Consider the following 25,198-nt stretch of genomic DNA (forward strand, 5'->3'; position numbering starts at 1 on the left):
TGAAAAGAATATCCCACTCATACTTATCTCTGGTCTGGTCTGTAGGCCCCACTGTAAGAAACTGTGATCATTAATTCCTAAGTATATAAAATATCATAGATTTTTGTGTGGAGGAATCTGTAACGGGTTGGTCAAGAAAAGTGGTACAATATAACAGAAACTTCAATATGTTAAAGTAATGACCTTGTGATTGAAACGAGGTTGATAATACACTCTTAGACCGACTCAATGGCCTAATGGTTAACGCACACTGTGTACGCCGTAGATACTGGATACGGAAGAATAATTGTTTCGGGCTGGAAGGTCAATCTAATACCTACTCAAAACGTTTTCTTGAAGTCACCTATAAGAATGGATTTTGAAATAAATGTAGTAATGCATCGGTCCTGTTAGGGGGTTACAGAACTTCTAACAATACATGAAGACAGAGTTTATGGAGTGTCTGGTGTTTTAACGCTAAAAATTTGTACCTATAGGTATAATAGCTTAAAGTATTCAACTATGAGATTATAAGGGCATGTTCAAGTCCATGGCGACGCTTTTGCGACTTTTGTAAAAGCTTAAATTCTCTGGCACTTTCCCCATGCCTCATAGTACTTAAATTTGTCAGACCTGCGGTTAATATCTTGATAATTCAATCGTGTCCGACGCCCAATGGGCTATAAAAGTCCAGTGTACTTGTGTATATAATACACCTGGCTTAATGGCAACTATAATCTAGTGAAAATTAACCGCCATGGGCGAATAGTTATTGAGAACTTTGGTACTGGTTTTGGTACGATACCTCATACACATAAATAATAATTTATTATTAGCAAAGGTTACGTACAAGTCCTGACTCTAAATGCTAAAAATTTACGACATGGCCTGCAGTCTGGTAACCTATTTACCCTTAAAAATGTTCAATGAAACAAATCAACTAATAATAATTTATAAGGCTTTGTGAAGTCACTGACTGGGCTGTTTATACAAATTTCAAATTGTTGGGTTTTATAGTATGACATACATCATTTAACCTCTGTTCATGCAGGCTTCAATAGCTTTTAGCACTTAAAACTAATATAGTTGTCGTTGTGGTTGGCCAAATAATTTTTATTACACCAATTTTCATGATCATTGTTAACCAAGGATACGAAAAGAAAAGTCAATTTTATTAGCAGCGCTTTATTGGATTGCGTATTACAAACAAGATAAACTTTAATCACTAATACATTTTATAGCGGAAGTTTTAATGTTCACTATTATAAGTTTGTACGAAATAAATAGTAAGTAACGTAATTATGATCGAAACTTTCTAAAATAAGATTATTTTATTGGGGTGATATAAATAAAACTGCATACAAAATTACGAGAAAATTGTTTACGCAATATTCTTGGTAAACAAACCCGAGGCTTAGCATGACTACTAATGCACGATTGTTAAATATCAAATCCTCGTAAATTTTAGCGGCTTTATTGCAATAAGTTAGAATCTATATCGCTATAAACAGTATTGTTTAATTTGCTGGTCATTGTAGCTGCTGTGTTGATTTACAATTTCATATGCATATATCTACGAGTTAATTCTTATCGCTAACTAATATCCATCTAATTATTGAATGTCAAAGCTAATTAATATAAACGGCATTAGCTCGTAATTCGCAAACAATGTAGGCTTATTTAATTATCCTAAGTCGTTTCGTTTGACTAGGTTTGATAGCAGAATATGCCGAGTAATTAAAGTCGACATTTTTTAAATCTAAGTGTAAACTTCATAAAACCATAATTAAATAAATGTGTATACGGAAAATTTTAAAATAAAATATAATTTTTTTAAAGATATTCTACACAGTGTAGAAAGTGATGTATGGAGAATAATAACATATGTTATTTAAATAAATAAAATCAGTGTAAATATTACTATATAAATAATTCAGAAATGTATTGAGTTTGAACCAAAATTTGATCGCCCAATCTGAATTATACTTAAAATAACAAAACAAATCGCTTAACTAAATTTTACTAAAAGTATATTGTAACATAACACCGAAAAACGGCCCTAAAATGTTTAAATTATACTAAATCATACTATACCTAACTAAATTTTGCACCATTGGACATAAACGGTAAGTAAACACTCGACACATCAGCAAACTTGCACTAAAAGTATTAAGACGGAATCAGCTTTTAGGGTTTTGTGCTATTGTTATATACCAGATGTTACACCAGGAGGAAAAGTACCCTATACTAGAGGAAATGCTCTTGCGTCATTATATATAAAGAAATTACTCAATAAACATTAGACGTTTAGTTAAATAAAGCCAACTATATGATTTTTCTCATGTCTATTCTCGACCTCCAGTATTAGGGCACCCCTCTAGGACATGTTAAAACCTTACTTTTAACTATAATACTTTCAAGTAAACAACGAAACTTCTAAATCACACACTATTAATGAAGCATTGGTACATATCACTCGGTATTACTTATATAATAAATATCGTGATGCAGATGAGACCACAGCCCGTTATCTACATGAGAAATTCGTATGCTAATATGATTCGGGTCGTGACTAAATCTTAACTTACCTATACTACACCTACTATAATGATTTATTTGGTGGTTATTACTTGTACATTATTTCTAAATGAGATTAATTTCAATACGAATAACGAAATATAAATCATAACACTTTGTACATGGTGTACATTAAAATATGTCGGGGATATAATACAACTTAGCCAGCCGAGGTTGCGCGCCACGGTATATTATGGCATCTCATTTTTTGTATTTATCTATAAAGCAGATGTACCAGTAGCAGTAAGTACTAATTTTCAATACGTATCGTACTTAAAGAACGCCCTTAGCTGGCTAATTATAATTTAAATAGGGGCAACATGAATGTCATACAATTTAATGTTAAACGAATACATTCCTTATATTCCTCAGCACTTCAGTGCTCAAAACGATAAATATCCCAATCACAGAAAATAATATTGTCAAAGAAACGAAATCGTCTAATATGAGTATAGTCAAGAATGAAGACCGCGTACATTGCCGCTTTAATTTTAATTGTGTACGAAGACTATTCGTTTTTGAAATATTTCAAGATGGCACTATCAATGAGATTTTTCATCCCAACAGATACAATTAAATTCATGAACTAAAAATATTAAAAGAATTTCATAATCTCCCTCCATATTTTTCATACACGTACCCCTTTATATGTCTTACACTAACTTAAAAGCGATAATTCAACGCATTAAAGCACAAACGATAGCTATATAACACTATAATATAAAACCGTGTCCATGAGCCGTGCACTACTGAGTCAGAAATGTCAAACAGTGCGTGCGCTGAGGGGTCGAAAGGATAGACATTGTCGAAAGATGTATTTACTTTAACCTGGATCTATGTCAAAGATGAATATAACTCCTTCCAAATTTGACATTATTCTATTAACATCCACGATAGATCGACGGTGAGTGAACGGATTTATAAACCATCTCTACCTTAACAAAATTCCTTTACGTCAAATATTACAATCCATCCAAATGTCAAATTATTGGGGAAACTGAAAGCTAAATCGTTACTAGAGAAAAAAGGATTCCCTATTTAGTTTGAAGTTATCTAATGAATCGAAATCTTATTTTAGTGTACGAAGTGCTAATTATGTTGTACATTATAACAACATATATTTAGTAGTCAACTTATAGTTGGCAAAAAGTTAATAAAGATTATGGTTAGAACTTCCACGGATTACAAATATTTTTTAAAGTGTACATCAGAACTAGCACCCTCCCCAATTAATCCGCTCCGAACAAACCCATCAGCTTACGCATTGTAGGCAATCGCCGGTTTATCGGACGTACATACGTATACGTAATCTGACTCGGAATCGACGCGTGCACGGCTGGCCCTACGTTAGGCGGTCGCTACTTGCCATACAATAAGGTGACTCTTTGTCGCTCGCTCGACGAACGAACCATGCCCACCCGAAGCTCCATCTTCAGCCACTACCACGCTGTCTTCCATTTCTGAATCAGCTGGGCAAATAATACAAATTAAATAAAGAATTACCAAAACCTCTTTACCGACAACGCGCCCAAATATAGGATTGTTATTAGATTTCAGAGCTGTTTCAGAAATGGGTTTCGAGGATATCGAACAGAAACAGATATTTGATACATTTATGAAAAATGCATTTATTAATTCTAATTTGGGCGCGTTTTAGTCATATAATATAGATACGTCATAACAAGATCTTAGGAAAATCTTTAAGTATTAAATTGGCCTTATAACAATAAAAACACTCAAATTTTATACACTTTTAAAGTAAGGCAAATGGTATGAACGTAAAGGAACGCAAAAAAACTGATGTAAGTATAAAGACATAAGCTTAAATATGTTCCTTGACATTACAATATTTAACATAGCAATATACATAATAGCATCTACGATTAGTAACTAATAGTCATACATTGTTGAAAGTTACATTTAATTATGTTGCATTCACCAGCGCATTATTATTTGCCTTTGAAATCATTGGGAATTTTTGTAAGGAATTAATGCACTGATGACATTCAAGACACGCATTATTAAATAAATGTTAGCTCAAAAACGATATATGTTAATGTTATTACTGTTAAGCATTAGCAGATGAAAGTGACCGAAGATATAACGCATACAAATTTTCATACCATTTTTTAGTTATCATTTTGTGTCATATAATTTGCCGCTCCATATGTTATTGGTATGGTATGTTTTCATATTTATTGAGATCGGGACATATATATAAATATTATGATAATAAATTCATTCATAAAAAAATAAGGTTTTAAAACCTTTTTTTTTAAATTATTATTTATTATTTTAAAGGTCGTCTCTTAGAGGGAGGGAACAAATGCGGAAATGTTGGAGAGACTGGGAATGCGAATGCCAAATAATGACAATCGCGAGCTTCAATACTCGTGCATTGTAGACTGATCTATTTAATAAGTCTGAATTCACAAGGATCGCATTATTCAAAATTGTTATAAAAAGCTTAAAAAAAATTGTATTAATAAGTTATATTTTGCATTAGTATTAAGTTACTGTAATAGAAATTACGAAAATAAATGTTATTAAATTTTGACTACACTTCGGTGCAATAAGAAAAAATAATTATTTCTTACTAATCAATTTAAAATATAATGTAGTGTTATATCATTCGGTCCGTTTCATTAAATAGACCCAGCCTTACGTAATTACTGTTAAAATGCCTATGTGATCTCTACATGCCTTCGGTGTTTATAATTAAGCATTATAATGTTATGTCCCAAGCGCCATGCTTTTTTGAATAACGTACCGATTTAAAAACAATTTATATGCTATGAATCAGGTATAATCTGCCAAACAATGAGGTGGGAGGCTGTATCTCGAACGTCATCGGCATGCTCTTCTAATGAGAAAAAATTTGGAGTAAAAAGATGTAATTTATCACTGATTCGTGTGAATGTGTCCCGACGCCGGTAGATGAGGCACTGTTACTACGACATTTCACGAAAAATAAGATGTACATTTTTTTTCTGTCACAATGAAAAGCAAATTAAGCATTGTTAACAGCGTAATTTATATATTTAAAAGCACGGCTTGGTTTTTAAGTGTCGTTTAAAAGTTTTATGTTTTTGCAGATACTACTTTAGCAAGCACAACCTAATATTGCATAGTTAAGCATATCAATAAATTTTAATATTGAAAATGTTTTAATTTTTATTTAGACTGTGTGTCAATCAATTACTAAACTACATAACACTTCAAAAAAATAAGGTTTATTATTTTCTTTAAATCACTAAAATTGTTCTATCAACGTCCGCTATACCTATGAGGTGTCGTTAACCCCTGACCGCATTCAAAACGCCAAATTTGCTCACGATTACACATTCGCTAGATTCATACACTCACCTATTCTAAAATCGATATATCCTTCCCCTCCCGAAATCACAAGTATCGGTGGGGGAGTGGGCCCATTTTCAGGGGAGTCCGGGCTTCTCGGCGATCCAGCACCGGGAACAGCCACGAAGAATGTCACAGCATCTCTATGCCCGTGAAAGCTCAGCTGGGCGTGCTTCATCGAACAGAGCGGAATAACCCCCCCGGGACTGGAGTGGTTCCCGGTATCGGATAGGGGAACAGATATCACCACGCCGTTGCTTGTACCGATCCACAAGCGACCGGAACTGATAAGTAGGGCGGTTATTCTCACGAGGGAGAAACCCAACTTGCCAGTACCGAGCATTTTGCTGACGTAGGGCTCGATATCAACGTCAATGAGATGTTGGTATGTGTGTGCGTGGTATAAGCGCAGAGTTGAATCCATTTTGATCGTTACCTGCAAAGGATATGTTTCCAATACAAATAAATCATGAAAATATTAGCTCAATTAAAATTCACGCAGGTGCTGTTTTTTTCTGATTTCGGAGGCCAAAAACAGTAGTAAGAGTATTTGGGTCGCAAAGCCACACATTCAGAGCTTTTAAATACACCAAATAATTAAACTTTAAAAACTTGGAAGTTTTCCTTATATAGAGGACCTTAGTATTTGTTATTTAACATTTCGTTGCATAACAAAACCAGTAATATTATAATATTTAACAATCAGGAGGGCAGCAATGATTAATTTGTTTGACATATATAATTTTTATGAAATTCTAAATAGAAATATAGTAGTTAGTAGTAAATATTTTGTGTTTTAGCAAATTTTGATACTACTTAATATAGATAACAATACTTTAAATTAAAAAATAAAAGCCCTTACGGTTAGTAAGATGTTGCAATGATTAATGTACCTATTTATAACGATTTAGTATTTATATAATACTTTAGTGTAGGTTTCAAAGATATAAAAGTATTTGAACATCATTTATACGTGATTTACCCTTCAAGTCATCTTTTAATAGTAGGCTTGGCTAAATGTAGTAAAAATTGTACAAGAAACATTACCCATACTCCATCTCCATCAGCGCACATCTGTCGTAGCTGACTCTCTTGTCGCGGGTGCGCTTCGAGCGTATGAAGCAACGTACACGCACGCGGGTCGATAACGTGCACCTTGTTACGATAGCCACACCATACAGTACCACTTCCCACCGCACTCAGACAACGAACTAAAACATACATGTTTGCTTTACGCGAGAATTACTTTAAAAAAAACTTCTTTAGAAAAGTATTTGATATTAATTTTCTATTGATTAAAGATATTTTATGGAATTGTTGTCCCATTGACGCAATATCGGGAAATAGGTACTTGTCATTGTCTATTGGTACATGGTCTACCGAAGACACCATTGATACCGTACATTATAAATGTAAGTCTCTTCATGCTAAAAAACACTAGAAACGTTGAGTTATATAAGCATTGTTGGAAATTTTCTTCTATATCAGTTAATTAAATAATAATTTTCTCTTATCTTCTACAAATTTATAATCTTTTGTAAGTCAACTGTAATGCTGAATGACAATATTTTTAATATATATACTGCATATTATGTTAGGCTGCCGTCTTAAAACTTTAATTTTAGGCGTTATTAAAACAGTTTTAATAAACATATTGACAAATTTTTAGTTAATATTTCTAGTTATGTAATCACTGCCGGGTGCAATATTGGGAGCATTTCTGTTTGTCTGGAAGCAATTTTTTGTAGTTAAATAATATTAAAATAACATTTTGTTGTATCTCACGCAGTTTTGGATTATTTTTTCAAATTCATATCACTGCAAGGATACTAATACATTTTTTACGTATAACTCAATCAGTATTACATCTATTTGATTACTATCTATTATCATCGAAATACCTGAACACTTGGGATCTCCTAGCGTCATGAGACAATATTGTGAGAAGTCCCATTGCCCATCTGCAAGGCGCGAGAAAATAGCGACTGTACCATCAGCCAATGCTACAATACATCTCGACCAACATGCCACTATTGATAGGATTGCATCGTTCAATTTCACTCTGAAACAAATACCGTATTGGTTTTTGATGGATGTTTCTAGAAGTAGATAGTGAATTCAGAATTAGTTAACTCACGGGCAAGGGTTAAGTTTGCGGTAATTTTATTTATTAATTAATTTTAACAAAAAAAAAGACAATGTATGTGACGATCGAACATAATTAAGCCACAATTTCTCCACCGAAGCGTAAACATTTGTTACAATAATATTATTGTATCAATTTACAATCTTAAGGTGATAGGTACAAAGTGCGACAGTAGGTACCTGTTATTGACGCCCGTGCAGGGTGTCTTTAAAGTTGACTGTATGTTTGTACAGGTAGGTAAATATAAAATAAAGGAAGAAAGAAGTAAAGAAAAGAAGATTACGAATTCTTTTTATCATTTAATCAATGTAGTTTTGTGAGTAAATACAATCTACTATTTTTGTTAGTCAGTTTTTGATGTAGGAGGTAAGAAGTTAATTAAATTTGGAATCATATAGTTTAGTATACTTTTTCCGTATTGAAATAATTAACACTAACAAAATAAATATAAAACGATGTTTTCGAAACGCTGTCTTTCCGTTTGATTCCAAAAAAGTTGTTATCAAGTTTTTATAGAAATTTTTAATACTACCATTACCCATTTGACGTAATGGTTGACTTTATGTATATTTTAAAATCATTTTAAGTTTAAGTAGATCAAACAATACAAGTATGAAACTTTCAATGTGTTTTTGTATATGAACACGCCTAAAAGATTTTCTGTTTAAATTATCATATAAACAAAATAATACATTAATTATAAACCTTTTTAAAGATACTGATTCTTAGACACGTATTTTTGTAGCTAAATTGATTGGCTATGACGTTTTTGTAATTGTAAATTGTTTTGTACACTCACCTTGCAAGACACTTTCCATACTCTGACACTGCGGAATGCACATACAAATTCCCACTCTTAGTACCCAACCACATAGTAGGTAATGCTGTCGTTACGCGCTCGTCTGTAACTTTTCCAGCACTCGACTGTTCAGCGAACGCATCCACACCGCGCTCTGGTGATATCCGTCTCTCAGTATCTGTATTTATGGATTTAATATATATGTATAATAAGAGAACATCGAACATAAAAAATTAAAAGTTTCGTTGTAAACCGGATGATATATGTAGCCTTTTAGTAAATATGCGAGTATGTAATACAAGATTTTTCGAGCCAGTAGTTTCTGAACTTGAACCAACAAAAGCAATTGTTTTTAACTCTTTTGTATATGTTAACGTAAAATTGTAAACACCGTTAGATTGTAATCTATCTCGCGAGATTATAAACTGTCGAAAGATTGTGAACCTCAGCGTACTGCTTACAATTTAACGTATTATTATTTGGTAGATTGTACTACACTAACTTAGTTATCATTCAAACTTCTTTGATCAATTACAGATTAATTTTACTTCCCAACAATTTCATATAACTACCGAATAATAATACGTTAATTTGTAAGCAGTTCGTTGAGGTTCACAATCTTTCGACAGTATACAATCTCGCGAGATAGATTACAATCTAACGGTTTTTACAATTTTACGGTGATATGTACATAGATAAATTAACTTAATTTTACAAAAATAAATATTATCCATAAAATTAAGATATGGAATGGAATTATCAAATGGAATGAAATAAAAGGTAAATTTTTTTTTTTGTGCACACCAGTGTAAATTGTTTGTCCTATAGACTAAAGTGATTATCAACTACACTTAGATAAAGTATTTTCTTAATACATATATTAAGTATACATTTTTAATAGCATTACAAATATAATTAAAATATAAAAGAACGCACTTTCAAGTTTTTTTTCAAGTTGAGGTAAAACTAAACAATAACGGTGATCTAAATTAATGTTTTATTAAAAAAAAATTGCATTTTAATTTGGCTTCGACTAATAAAGCCAAATATGTATATGAGAACTGTAGTCTATCTAATCTCTTAATAAGATATATTCTATAACAAATTGGTTTAAATTAACTCGCATTAATCTAACGAGCGTTTCAACTTCAAGGTCCTACAAACAGCGAACTCCAATTGTAAAAAGCATAGTTGGTTAAAATATTAACATTTAATTTTATACCTTTACTATTATTAATTGGCGTAGAGCTTAACGGCGGGCTTTCAGAGAGGACTTTGTCGAGGTCTTCTTCAACGTTGTCTATCGCTGATTCTTTCGGAGTATTAATAGGCCCAGTCTCTTTGATTGGAGTACTAGGAGGTGTGAGGATGTTCGCTTGTACCTAAAGTAACAATTAAATATACAATGACATTGACAATTGACATGCCGCATAATATCGAAAGAAAAATATTTTTTTTGACTAATAGGAAAAACAATTTTCTTAGATGAATCCCTTTCACCAATGAACTTCGTTCACATAGAACACACAATTATCTTTTTCTCGTACGAAGGAAAACATCGTGAGAACCGGTGTCTTAAGCTCAAAATCGTGACAGGCAAAAAACGTCAACTACATGTCGGCAAAGAAAAACTATGAAAGACAAACAGATGTGCCCCATTCTGGATTTCATTTTGGAGCTAAAAGGCAAAAGACGACGGTAAGCGGCAGGATGGGATGTCGTTGATCCCTTGGAGTATGAGACGGGCTTTGGAATGGGATACTACTTGTTTGGACACGGTAGCCACGCTCACCTCCCTCGGACAACCACAATAATAATAATAGCCGTGGGGCCGCAAAGTAAGCGGAAAATAATAAACAGATCAAAGATAAGAGTCTTTCCATTTTTGATGACCCTTTGGATTAGAGACTCTTGGGCTAATTAAAGATTTAAGTTGGCGCCTGGTAGATAGTACCGGGGACCCAAGAGCTTGTCCTTTCAACGAATAAGTAACGCTATACGGCGAGAAAATGCTGCCAGCAGTAAAGTTGCACTGCCGCTACAGAGACCAAACTTTATAATTTGTTAAAATTATATATTTATTAATTCATAATTATAATTATATATATATATTTTGATTATTTTATTCAGATAATTTCTCTCTCATAAAATCTCTCCTTGTGGCTTTAAAATTAGTTATTCAGAAGTGTTTGTTAAATAATTTATCTTACGATGCCGATTGGGGGGGTTGCCATTATAATAAGATAATTGTTTACCATTCGAGTGCTTCCCACTATTATGTCTTTTCCGTCACCATCACTGGGCCCATTGACATTACCAGATATGGCAATTCCATTAGTTTGACTTTCTGTCGAATCACTCTTACTAACACCGCAGAACAAAGATCCCTGAAGATAACACAAGTCATATCAATATTAAAACAATATGTTTTACAAAAAAAAAAATATATTTAGCCTAACATATTCCTGACATAAACCTCTCGCTTCATACACTTTAATGACATCTAATATATAAAATTCTCGTGTCGCGGTGTTTGTAGTTAAACTCCTCCGAAACGGCTTGACCGATTCTCATGAAATTTTGTGTGCATATTGAGTATGTCTGAGAATCGGACAACATCTATTATTCATCCTCCTAAATGTTAAGGTAAGTCCACCCCTAAATGATTTTTTTTTAATTTTTAGATAAATTTTAATTTTTTTATTTTATTATGAATTATGAATTATAAACATGAACAATGACATTAAAAAATACATACAACCCCTAATTTTCACCCCTCTACGATCCCCCTATTTTTTTTATAAATGATATACATGGCAAAATGACGTTTGCCAGGTCAGCTAGTATACCATAAATGCTCTTCGGTTATATGTACTTTTGGTCTGTCCTTTGTCTAGTATCTTCTGGATTTGGTCCAGGTATGTACTACAAGGCCTACACAATCCGACCTCACCATCCATGGTTGCCTTGTTTATTCCAATTCGTAATTTTTTTAAAGATATTATATATTTTAATAATATTAACTTTTTTAAGGCAATCCTGATATATGTTGCTATATATGTAACGTAGGTGTACTGCAAGTTCTAACAAATACGGTAAATCTAGAAGTTTTCATATTTATTACTACTATATATGAATAAATGATAAATTTATGTTAAGTTTATTAACTTACGGAATATCTTTTCGTTTCATTCTTATTATTCCTCTCTTCATACTCCAAGAAATCTTCTTCAACAGCGCCAGGCACAGAAGCAATACACAATATATGTTTGTCACTCACAGGGAACGATTCTATCACTTCAGCTGGATTGTTCGCGTCAATAATCTGGAATAAGTTATTTATAAATATATATTATTTAAATCATAGTTGTTGAATCGGTAATTAATTTGGCCGAAAAATGTGCATAGATTATTAAAAATTAATATTACTAATAAAATATCGAGCATGAAATCGAATGCATGAAAAAATACATTCACTTGATTAATATAGCTTGCTTATGAGTGCTCCGAGTAATGTAAGAATACTAAACTAGGAATACATATCAAAACCTTTCTTTGAGCATTCTTAGGGTTAAGTTTATCATACATCTTGCATTCTTGAACAGTACGTTTAGTAGTACGTCTCCGTTATAGGAAGGTTAAATTATCTTTAAATTAAATATACTGCTTTGGTTATGGCGATAATACTAAAAAATCAAAATTAATTTTGCTTTGAATTTGCACTATAAAAAATTATAAATAACTCACCATAACAACACCCTTATTCTGTGTACTAGAACATATCCAGACGAGAGATGACAAGTTATTCTCGGGGTTATTGGGAATGTGAGTTGACGGATCAGCAGGAACTTGCTCAACTTCTGGTGAACCTGCGGATTGCGCCTTGCTCATTTCGTATGCTGAAAATATGTTTATTTAAAATCACCTAATAGCGGGGAAACCTATTTCTACTCATGGTTGATAATAAGAAAAGTAAGGTATTCTTTTCATAGCAAACCCATCTGATTCGACGGGAATCGAACCCAGAATATACTTCACGATATACGTAATGTATAATAATAATAATAATAATAATAATCTTTATTTTCTTCTCTCACATACATAAGGTTTTTATGATTAAACTAAGATTATAACATTAGGAAGTGTATGTGAGAGACTGGTCTCTGTAACAGGAGACCTGAGTGAAAGATAACCAGCCTCTCCACCACCGGACCGGAACGCGTACAATCATGTCATTGTCAAAGGTTACAATAGAAGAAAATAAGTATTAAGTGCTAAAGAAAACATTGCAAACGGAGTTTTAAAAATAAAGATAAAATTTATGTTAGATCCCGTGACTAAGTGGTATCTATATTGTATCATATTTAAATGTCATTATTATTATTATTTTTTGTTTATGTACGGGTGCTACTCATATTGTAAAAGTGCATTTCCCGGTGAATTTTAATATGTGTTAAGGCTTTTAACTACAAAGTGCCAACGATTGATATTGTCATTTACATTTTTCATGTGATATTTATAGCTAATGCTCTAACGTATTGATTTCATTATTAAACTATTAATTTACACTTCCTTAAACATACATATACAACAGAAGTAAAATACATTTTTACGCAACGGGTAACCTTATCGCTAACAAGCGTTTTCTTCCAGATAAGGATGGGAAATACCTACTAACCATTTACTGTATTTTTCTATCGTAATATTATAAAAATGTGTTTAATGATCTCATTTTTATTCATATATTTTAAAATTAAGAATATAAACACTTAAGCACTTAATATATTAATGATATTTAGATAGCTTAAGTACATGTTTATTGCAGTTCAACTGATAGTAATAATACAGTTAATTAGTAATGAACTAGAACTGTAATGATTTAAACTTGTAAATTACGATAAACGGCCTAATGGTATAATTCATATTAAATATGAAGTACTTAATAAGATATTTGTACATATACGAATATTTTTAAGCACAGCTGTACATTTGAGGTATTTTTGCTATTACTATTCGCTTCTAATTTTACTACTGATAATATATCTTTATAGACATGTGGATTTATTCCATTACTTCCAAGCTGAAACAATTATTGCTTCGACGGAAATTAATCTTAGGCTTATCGTGATAGCTTTAACAAATGTAGACATCCTAATAAGCTGATGCGCACGTGTTTGCGGATTTGGAGATATTTTCCAACCCTTTTTTTAAAGAGTTTAAAGAGGGTGTATTAATTTCACTTTCCAGAAGCCTATTCCAGTCAGCCACTACAGGTTTAGGAGAAAGTTCTTCGTTCATTGTTGGACTTAAAAAAAAAGTTTGTATTGAATGTAACAAGCCCGTGGTTATTTAATGCATAAAGCCCGTCACAGACTTAGCTATAATATATATTAATATTTTTATGGCTAGGCATATTACTATATATTTTCTATACTAATTTTCGCGTGACCGCACACTCAGCTATAATATATATTTCTGTGACGTCACCAAGCAAAACCGTAATATACATTATTGCATATTACTATATATTATGGTATAGCAAGACATATTCCGACATATTTTGAATGCACAGCTTTTTTTTATGTTTTTTTATTTTCATATTTTGTATTTTTTTTTTTTTGTACAAAATATATATTTCTCAGTGTGTGGTAGCTTGCTATAATATATATTATAGTACGGTATATTAATATATATTATAGCTAAGTCTGTGACGGGCTTTAAGCCTATAGTCTTAGGTTTGAGTTCAGTAAATACAGAGTGCAAATAAAATATGCAAATAATTTAATTAATTACCTAAGCACATTGCAGTGTTCCCGATGTTTTTCGGATTGAAGCCTTTTCCACCAGTCAAATTAACAGCCGCAGCGCATAAGAGTGACATACGAGGCTCTGCTTCCGCTATGGGTCTAAAATTGATTAAAATTTTGGTTATAATCAAATAAATTATACATAATATATTTGTATGTCTGTAAATTTTAGTAACTAAGAAGAAAAAATAAAAAGGGTCGTTTCTTCTATTCTATATAAATCGAATATACTATTAAAATTACGAAATCACCGATCGGATTGTTCATAACTTATAATGCGATGGAAAAATAAAACTCGTGCACAAAACTAGAAAAATGACAAATGGCGTCAGCATCGTATAAAATATTTTAATTAGTGTAAATATAAATACATTAGTAAATTGAAATACAATTCTGGGAATTGTTTTTGTTCCACGTAGCAGCATATTTCTGTTCAACATTTATTTATTTCACAGAATAATTATATTATTTATATTTACGAATACATACGTAGTCGTAATTATAAATAATATAATAATGCATATGAAAATATTTCTTTAACCATGTAGTACCGTGTAATACATTAGCCGCGGTAATCAAAAAAATACTTAATTCGAGCCATGGTAAAACTGAGATATGTTAAATATAATATTACTTTAAGGTAAACCGGATCTAAATCTATAATAATAGTTGGCCATGAACGTAGAATGATTCGGTTAATGCAAAAAGCAATTCAAAAACCTAAATACATCTTGAATAAATTTGTATATAGTTTTGTAATTACTTTTATGTAAATTAAGACGCCTAAATCAATTTCTATTATATAGCTGATATAAATACTTTATTGCTTTGGTTAAGTTCGTGTTGACTAAGCTGTTAACAAAGAAAGAAAAGAAAGAAAAGAAAGAAGAAAGAAATAAAGCATACCTGCAAAATACAGGCACAGGTACTGGGACTCCTCCTGACGACAGTGATACATTAGGCCCCTTCTGCCCTTGTTCACTTTTCCCGGGCAAGCTCCAACCATAAGCTTGGGTCCTGCCATCTTCCTTTCGAACGTGAGCTCTTACCTACAATTAAAATTAAGCATTAAAATTCTGATAATCGAGTTTCTCTCAGTTTTAGCTCCATATGAGGTGACCTGCTAAAACATAGATTAAAGTGAATGAATTCGATACGGACTTCAAACATACGTGAATCGAATTCAGTTATTAAAAAAAAATACTTAGGTACTGTACTTTTTTTTAATTTTATTTCTTATTTAGCAGTTCCGAATAAAAAAAATAACAAGATGTCAAATGTAATCTATCAAATTGGATCTACCATAGATGTAAGTGGTTATGTGTTTGAAATTTTAAAAAGCTGACAGTGTGTGCGGAAGGTAGCCGTAAATTACTTATAAGAAAAATTTAAAATTGTGTAATTTTTGCGAATAAATGAAAGGAGAAGTATATTAGTGCGCATAACTGCTACGTCTTTTCTCGTTCCGTATGGATAGCTTCTGTTGCTTCAAAAAATAAAACCCGGACTATTAGCTAGTATAATAGGATAAGCTCAGCTAAGATTATATATATAAAAAAAAAATAATTTAGACCTGGCGAAATTGTTCAGTTCTCTCTTGCCGCCGGTGATGGTGGTCAGACAACTGGGTTTCAAGAAAATCCGCTTGAGTCCTCGAGTGTCTCAACGATGGCGAAGGAGCGGCCACTGCTTTTAAATGCGGCGTCGATAATGGGCGCTGTGGACGTTCAGATGTACTGAAACAATATGTCGACAAAATTAGTCAATGTAATATAATAATATTATTAATATACTTCAACGAAACAACTTTGTCAATATAATATATTGTATCTTGTATGCTATCATTTTTATAAATAGCAAAAGTCCATGCGTTCAAACATTGTATATACAAATATATATATTATATAGCGTACAATAAAAATATAATGCTATTTATAATATAGACTCGGATTTTACTGTATATTATTACTTATATTACCTAGCTTTGAAATTTACATACCATTACATACATTAACGCGTTTTGCGTTTCGTGAAAAACTTCGTCTTTTATAGTCAACCACAAACATATGATAGCATATTACACACTTTTATTTGAATGTCTAAATATTATTAAAATTCATATAAAACAAATTCAACATTCGGCCTTCGAACATCGCAAGAGCTGTAATAATTGCATTGCAAAACTAAGAAGCGTAAAAATATTATAAGTAATGTGTTTCGCAATTGGGTTAATTATAGTTATTTTCGACTAGCTAAAACATTACAATGAATTACATTTTTTGCTTGTCCCACTTATAGTTGTTGTTTTGAACTTTAAAACGATTCAATTGCTTAAGACATTTCATTCGCAAACAGCAAGTAACATTAAAATAGCCAATGTAAAATTGTATTTATGGTTTGTTGAGCTTGTATAAACAAGTTTCGTTCGTTGTAAAATTGACGTAAAAATCTTAAAGTCTATTATAAGTTAGCAGCGCTTAGTTTTTATAAATGTCAAATTTGCTGATCACCTACTTTAGAATAATAATTTAAACACTGGACTTCATATAATACATGAAATCATTGAGTGACGTAAGTTCACTATGATATATAGATTTGTATGTATTTCTCTTGCACGCTCAGCTGATTTAGTCATAGTTTTATCTTATTCGGTTATTTAATTCGTTTAGGTCTGAGTCCTGGGTTCGAGACCAATTTCTATATTGTAGGCACAAAAGGCTGCTTTCTCATACTTGGGCGCAATTTTTAATAGTATTTTAACGGATATGCATGTCGCAATCACCTTAAGACTATTTTCACAGTAGTTGATAAAAAAACAGATCAACTTGACTTCGCATAATAATGTATATAAAGAAACGCAATAGCATAAATAATTAATCCTCGGTAAATTTGTACAATAAAGATAATAAAAAATAAATTCGATTTCGGGATTTTGATGTAACATACGCAAAGCTTACAATATTCAAATTAATATTTAATCAGTTTAATTGTCAAAATCAATAATTGCATAATTATTCAATATTTTACAATAACTTAGAAGCTATAAGAGGAATACAAGTGGTATTTACCTAAAAAGTTTGCTGAAAAAAGTCCAAATGCTTTGTTTGCTCTTCTTATCCATGGTAGATTCGACACGACTCGCCCTAACAATTTCCGTCCAGCGTACGGCATCTTGCAACTCCATGTAGCGTTCCTATATACAAACAATTTTTTTGTAAAATGCTTTAAATTTCTTGGATTGCAAAGCAAAGTAGCATCGCTTTTTTAATAATAATAAAAATTCCATAGTTTGTATGATTCCAAGTACTATAGTTAATAATTAAAAAACAATGGTTTACTAATCAAATGATGACATTGTTGCAACTTCATTAACAAAAATATTTCTCCAACTCAACTTACATCTTAAGCTAAAATTACAAATATTAATATCAGCATTAACTATAAACACTTTATATATATTTATGCTCATAATAACATTAAAATCACCTCGAAACTTCACGATAAAACCTTGATACGTATTAATTACTACGTACCTTATATTGATTGCGTTCCATTAGAACTCTAGCCATTTCCACGCGAGTGAATTTCCTTCTTTGGGCCATTGGAACATCAGCTTCATCCTCATTCTCCGCACCACCAGCATTTGAGCTCATTGTTTCCTATTAATAAAAAATACCATCCCTTACAGCAATCAGTCTACTGCCAAGTACTTATTCTGTTAAAGTTTTATAAGCTACATTAAAAATTGTAAAAAATCTAACTCGCCTTTGGCTAGTGCACTCTTTAGCTTAAAGTACTGTTTTTGCACCAATTATATTATTATTATTACTATGCAGACGTTGCGCCCACTGAATGTTGTCTCCAACACTACCGAGTTCACAGTAGCGATATTGTGTATATTACGTATTTAATATTATATTTTTATTTTCGACATTATCGTATTGGTTATTTTTGTGAAAAAATATGTACGCTGTGACAGCAAAAGACAGAGTAACTAAAGCACTGTGCACTTAGGCAACAGTCTATAAATCATTATTTAAATAAGAGGGTTATTAATATTACGTAACTGACGATCATAAATAAGGCTTTTTTTTCATCATATTATTATCTCTTTTCTATAACGTCATGGCGGCTATATTGCACTTACTTTCAAATGGCGTAATTCATCTTCAAGATGGGTGACGCGTTCTCTAAGCTTCTCTCTAGCCGAACTAAGGTTCGCTACTTCCTCCCTTAGTATTTCTTGTTCACCGGTTAGTTCATCAACCTTTACGATTAAATCATCTTTCACGACATTCAAAGCGTTTCTGTGGAACAAAAGAATACTATAACACTCTATGGAACTTTCTATAAGTTTTATATCGGTCGTCAAGGATAAAATTTAAAGGGGCATTTGCGTTTCACTACTTTTGTTACTTTTGTTAGTAAAGCGGCCGATAGAAGAGGAGATTTGGTGAGTATTAAAAATAACATAGACGGTATATTGATTTTGAGAGTTGTTTTCAAATAGTATTTAGTTAATTGGAGTTCGCCGAAAACAAAAGATTATGTTGTACAAACGCTGAAATTTAAGAACGGACGTTTAAAACTCCACCTTCGAGCTTTCATGAGACTTATCATATATAAAGTTCATACCGTAATTCATTAAATGTAAAATAAATTCAAAAAATCACATATATTGTATTAGAAAATAATAAACAAAAGACAAATACAGTTAGCGGTAACAAGGTTTGCAAGTCTGTTTATTAACGATAATTTTAAGAAAACAGAATAAGAACGAAGAATTAATGGATAAAAATTACATTATACTATAATTGCAATAATACCTTGTTTTGTACTTACTTGGTAGCTAGAAGTTCGTTATTCTCCAAGATAAGATTTTCGACTTCCTTCCCCATACCTATTTTAATATAATTATTATTATAATTACATTAAATAATGTCAGCACAGGTATCCAAAGATAAGTTATATCATATATTTGTAAAGAGGTCAAAAAATAACCATAGGGAAATAAAAAAAAATTACACACACTCATTTTAAAGTACCTACTTCGTCGTTGTTCAAAGTCAAAACAGACAATTTTAAATGTGTATTAACTTGGTTAATGTGTATTAATTAACTTCCCATGGTTACATTTATATCAGTAGATATGCAATATTTAAAAAAAATAAGGCTATTATAAACCTAAATACCCCTTTTGTTGAAGGTGTAAAAATAGGATCATGTAAACTGTGTTTTTGTTTCAATCTGAGCATACGATAATCGTCTATATAATTTTATCCAAAATCTATAATAGAGTTTTAAAAAATTGAAGTTGTTTTTGACTTTGCACAAAGATCATCTAGAAGGCCGTTACAAAAAACATAAAAATTAATAGGTTGCTTATTCGCAATTGAGCTTTTAACTCCCATTAATTCTCTTTATAATTTTCTTTAATCAACAAAACGATATGTAATAGCTAATTAATAGAGTGACCCAAAAGTAAAATAAGTTATAGATTAACATAGTTCGAGTTTGGGCAACAACAACGAATATAAAAATTAAAAGTCATATTTCTAAACAGATAGATTTACTTACCAAAGTAATTATCATTAACTGCAATGTGTTGGTGCAACGTATTGTTAGAAGGCATGAAAAGAACAAAGATAATTAGAAACACGCCAAACGCCACAGCATATTAAACTCCTACCAATAAATTTTAGCTATATAATAATTTAATCAAGCACATGCTGGTTTTTATTCGATAAATTCTATGAAAACTCGCAGTATATATAAAGGACGCAAATAAATACACTTGTATAATGTATAAAAGAAAACTAGTGTTATAAGAGTAGAAAAAATATTACCTGAGGAAGCATATTCACCAGGATGCACCCAGCTTCCTATAAAACAAAACATATGATAAAAAAGGAAGATAGAAATTATTTCATACCTATTGCTTTTTTTATTATTTTTTTTATTTTAAAGACAATTCACACCAATTGACCTAGTCCCATGCTAAGCTTCACCAGAAGCTTGTGTTATGGGTACTAGGCAACGGATATACAAACATATTATAGATAGATAGACATATAAATACACATTTAAACACCTAAGACCTAAGCCCAACACCAAATGCTCATCACATCGATGTTCGTCTCAGCCGGGGATCGAACCCGGGACCCATGGATTCGCAGTCAGGGGTACTAACCACTAGACCAATGAGTCGTCAAAACGAAAAGTTTAACATTATATTTTTTATAAATATAAATTTTGTTTTTGGACAACGTAATTTAAAGCAAATGCAGGAGTAATAGTGGATGAAATTAGTCTCATTCAATATACGATTGTGAATACAAACAAAAAAAGACAAATCTTTGGATCTCGTTAAAAAAATTTTAACCAGAATTGACTTGTTGACAATATTCATGATTATTAACAAACTACAAGAGGAACTACCTGTTATGTCACCGTCATCTCCCTCTACAATACTAGTATCCGTATCGTGGAAGGCTAGTTCTTGATACAGAGTATTGGCGCTTCGCTTTTCGCTCTTAGTTTGCGATTTTCCAGTACTAGGCGGCGGTGCAACTGGTGATGTAGCCTGAAAAGTAGACATCGTCGAGCGAACTTAAGATAAGTTTCTGTCTCTAAATATTTATATAATAAGCTTCTGTTTTTTATATACAATTTTATAAAATTATTTAACAAAATTGAGTAACATCTTAACGTATATTTTGAATTATTTCATTTTATTTACCTATGCATTATTATTTCCTTTTTGAAAATAGAAGAAACATTTAGTAATATCAAGAATTTTCACGTTTGGCTAAGTTGTTACATTTATTTATTTGATGATTTCTTTTCTTTTACTTTCATCGAAATCAACATGATTGGAACTCTTTGGAATAAAACCTTTTCTTGACAAAATATTTTTTAAATTAAGAAAACTAGTCATTATTATTGTTAAGTGTCAGTGCCATAAGAAATAAAATGAAATGTTTGATTTACGACAACTTAATCTTCGTTGCAATTATTATAATTTTAGGAATGTGTAAGCAAGCCGTAAGCTTAAAATGTTATCAGTGTTCAACAACATACAATCCCGGGTGCCTTTCAAATAATATAAAAACCACATATTTGAAAGAATGCAATACAAGTAGAAGCAATGTCATCCCTGTGTGTCGTTTACTATCTCAAGTGCAATATTTTACAGAAGATCGTGACGTAACAGTCCTGAGAGAATGTGCTTATATATACACGGAACCATTGAAGTGTGTACTATCGAAATTTAGTAACTTGCACTTTTCCTCATCATGTGAATGTAATGAAGACGGGTGCAATGGTGCTAGCGGTATGCACATAAATTTGTTTTTGTATACCATGGTTATATGGGCAATAAAGTAGATTTCACGTGAATTTGTGTGTTTACTTGAGAAGTGTAAAGATGACACAAAAATTTCGATGCTAATTTTTCTAAAGTATATTGTATATATATACAGCGTCGGAAAAACAGTGATTCATTCATATACAAAACAGAATTATTTATGTTAACTGGCTTTTGGGTTCATAGTTCCTTACCTGACTTTGTTGAGTAATAGGATCAGTCTGATGAGCTCTTTCTACTGTTCTTACAGCTGCTAGCTCAGAGCCTGTAATAAATTTATGCAATTTTTATTATGTATCATCGCGATCAATGTTCATTTAATTATTAATATAAGTTTGCTGCTAAAACTTTTTAATTTAATAGAACAGAACATAGATCAATCAAATTATAACATTGTTCAAGTTTGTTTTTTTTAATTCTTTAATGAAAACAATTATCTACATTAAAAAGCTTTATATTAAAAATAGGTTATGGGTATAAACCACAATTAGTGGGGCTTGCCTAACATAATTCTAGTAGGTAAATTGTGAAAATAAATAAATCTAAGTAATCAAGTTCTCTCAAGTATGAAGTTTCAAATTGACCTGTATGATACTATTATACTATTAACATAATTACCAATTGGTGGTGAAGATGGAGATGATGAAAGGCTTACTGGGCTTCCAGGTATACTTTCTGTTTGCTCCACAACATTTACAGAGCCCTCAAGTGAAGCAAAACCAAATGATATAGGACCTGTTGAATTAATTAACTAAACTAGTACTTTCCTTAAAAACTATTTATTCAAGAAATCAAATTTATCAAAACACAACATTATAAATAAAATGTTCTCAATTGATTAAAGTGTGCACATATTTTTTCTTAGGAAAAATTTGAATAAAGTTTTGTTTTGAAATTAATTACCTTCGTAATTTACCTTGATATACTTAATTTGAAATACAAAATTGCACACAATTACATTTATTTAAATCATATTACAAATATCAAGGGGCATGTAGAATTTCTTTTTAAAGTTTTCCATATTTACATGTTGTTACACATTGTTATTTGCACTAAATGTTTTAATAGTTGTGCTTAAACATTTAAGTGCACTATAAATTGAGATATTTAAATTACTTATTTAGTAGGAAGCACTTGATAACTCACCACTAGATCTTCCAACTGGATTTAGGCCAAGCCTACCCCGGACTTCACTTCTGTCACTGGCAGTGCTCAACAATAATTTAGTGCGTTCCATGTAATCCATGTGCGTCTTAAATAACTCTGTGTAACGTTCGTGAAGTTTAGCATACTCCTATTTAAAAAATAATAATAAAGTTAGTAAGCTTTAGACTACATGGTAATTCAAATATAATATCAATTCTATACCTTCTTTAGCTCATTTTCTCGCTCTTCTAAGCGGCTAGCATGATCAAGTGAGTTCTTATGCTTCAACTCAAGCATTCGAACAATACTATCCAATGCCTCCAGTCTGCTTGTAAGGTCTTTTCTTTCTCCTTCATAATGGTCTTCAGCCTCCAATAACTGGTAAATAATAAGGTATACTAGATATGTATTCATAAAAAAGTCACACAAGCCACTAGAGTAAGTTTTTGTTTATTGTTATTTAAGACAATTACAAACATTAAACATGAAACAGTACATGTAATTATAGCACTAAGAGTGTTTCACAATTCAAATTTGAAAGGCAATTAAGAATACTTGTGTACAAAGCTGATACATTTTAGAGTTTTTATAAAACATTGATTAACATAAGCTTTGAATGTTATTAAATTTTAGTTTTGACATTCAAGTTGATTTACTTATTACACAAGACATAATATAGCATGTTACTGGCTTACCTTGAAATTAAGATAACAGAATGGAGAACACATTTTTAAATTTGATTTCTACCTAATTATAGATACTTACTAAGTTAATTAAACAACTAAAATAATGGTGTGATATATCGTAAATACAATAAATGTTGACCTTGTTTATTGTAACAAAGGAAGCTAAGTGAATGTCTAAGTAATAATTTTAAAAATGCTCACCTTCTGTTCCGCATGCTTCCTCGCCGCCTTCTCGCGTTCATACTGCGTGACCAGTTGCTCATTATCTTCCCGCAGTAGCTCTAATTCCACTTCATGCTCTTGATTGGTTTGATAAGCGGAGTCTAAACATTCTAGTACGTTAACCACCAAGGGCATCAACGTCTTCACGACATCTTCATCATATCGAGCTATCATTCGTTCAAACTCTTGGTAAATACTACCAGCCAATGTCTGCACCTTCTCTGACATCACTACATGTGAGTCTTCATGAGTGCCATATATTGTTTCAGACGTGACATAGTCGCTGTTCGCTGACTCGTCGAAATTCATTGTTGAAGATGAAATTGCCTTAATGTTTCAATACTATTCTACTACGATGCCTTTTAGGGGCAATTAATAATTATTACGCGACATTTTACGATTTTCTATACACTCACTGTTCTACATTTCACTGTCTAGAATAAAATTAATAATAAATATCAAACTCATTGTTTGTTATTTGAAAAGAAAATATGTAAATATTATATGTAAAGAAGAAGATAGAAAAATAAAAATACGATCAGACCATTTCATTTATTGACGTATTTACAGTGAAAATTTCGATTAACGATTGACGTTGGAACTGTTTCCGGTTTATTGTAGACAAAACAGTTCATATCCGGTACACAGATGCGATATGTTACAGAATAAATAAGATAGCTGTATATAACGATATATTATATCGTTTATTGATCCATAATTTATAATAATTACATACATTACCTAATTTATTATAATTATACATAAAACTACTACTGTATCGAAAACCCAATCGTTTTATTTTTACTTAATTTAATATATAACACCTCCAATAGTGAACTCAATTTCCCTCAATAGATTACTTTGCATTTTATTTAAAAAATCAATTTAACCAGAACCTTAACCTTTCATAATGACGTCTCAAGTAGTCTAGAACATAAATTAAAAATACCTACCAAAGTAAAACAGTGACAATTTTATCATACAAGTACAAAATGAAATGGAAATGTATACTTTTATGTTTCTAATTATTTCCTAAGTAAACTGAATGTGTATTCTGGCAAATATGTGGACCCAGGGGCATGATGATGTCATGATGCTTGTTAATCGTCCACT

At 31.5% G+C, this 25,198-nt stretch overlaps 1 protein-coding gene across 4 annotated transcripts; it reads right to left on the reverse strand.

Annotated features, from left to right (window-relative positions):
* Positions 1-1,148: 1,148 nt before the first annotated feature.
* On the reverse strand, positions 1,149-24,676 carry LOC125062320 (JNK-interacting protein 3). 4 transcript variants are annotated; one of them, XM_047668152.1, is made up of 25 exons: positions 24,065-24,676; positions 23,400-23,555; positions 23,178-23,325; positions 22,650-22,766; positions 22,226-22,296; positions 21,104-21,248; positions 20,512-20,547; positions 20,243-20,260; positions 19,508-19,565; positions 18,813-18,972; positions 18,199-18,324; positions 17,734-17,858; positions 16,239-16,401; positions 15,572-15,714; positions 14,652-14,764; positions 12,606-12,757; positions 12,031-12,183; positions 11,114-11,245; positions 10,081-10,240; positions 8,859-9,036; positions 7,815-7,975; positions 6,961-7,124; positions 5,923-6,349; positions 5,327-5,419; positions 1,149-4,025 (listed from the first exon to the last, which is right to left on the reverse strand). In XM_047668152.1, the coding sequence occupies exons 1-24, from the start codon at positions 24,392-24,394 to the stop codon at positions 5,349-5,351; spliced, it is 3,507 nt and encodes a 1,168-aa protein (XP_047524108.1). In that variant the 5' UTR covers positions 24,395-24,676; the 3' UTR covers positions 1,149-4,025; positions 5,327-5,348. The 4 variants fall into 4 exon arrangements, with proteins under 4 accessions (XP_047524108.1, XP_047524107.1, XP_047524105.1 ...); XM_047668151.1 differs by lacking the exon at positions 5,327-5,419 and having other exon boundaries at positions 12,606-12,727; XM_047668149.1 differs by lacking the exon at positions 5,327-5,419.
* Between the last annotated feature and the right edge of the window lie 522 nt (positions 24,677-25,198).

Source organism: Pieris napi, chromosome Z (assembly GCF_905475465.1).
Source record: "Pieris napi chromosome Z, ilPieNapi1.2, whole genome shotgun sequence".
In the NCBI taxonomy this organism is placed as follows: Eukaryota; Metazoa; Arthropoda; class Insecta; order Lepidoptera; family Pieridae; genus Pieris; species Pieris napi.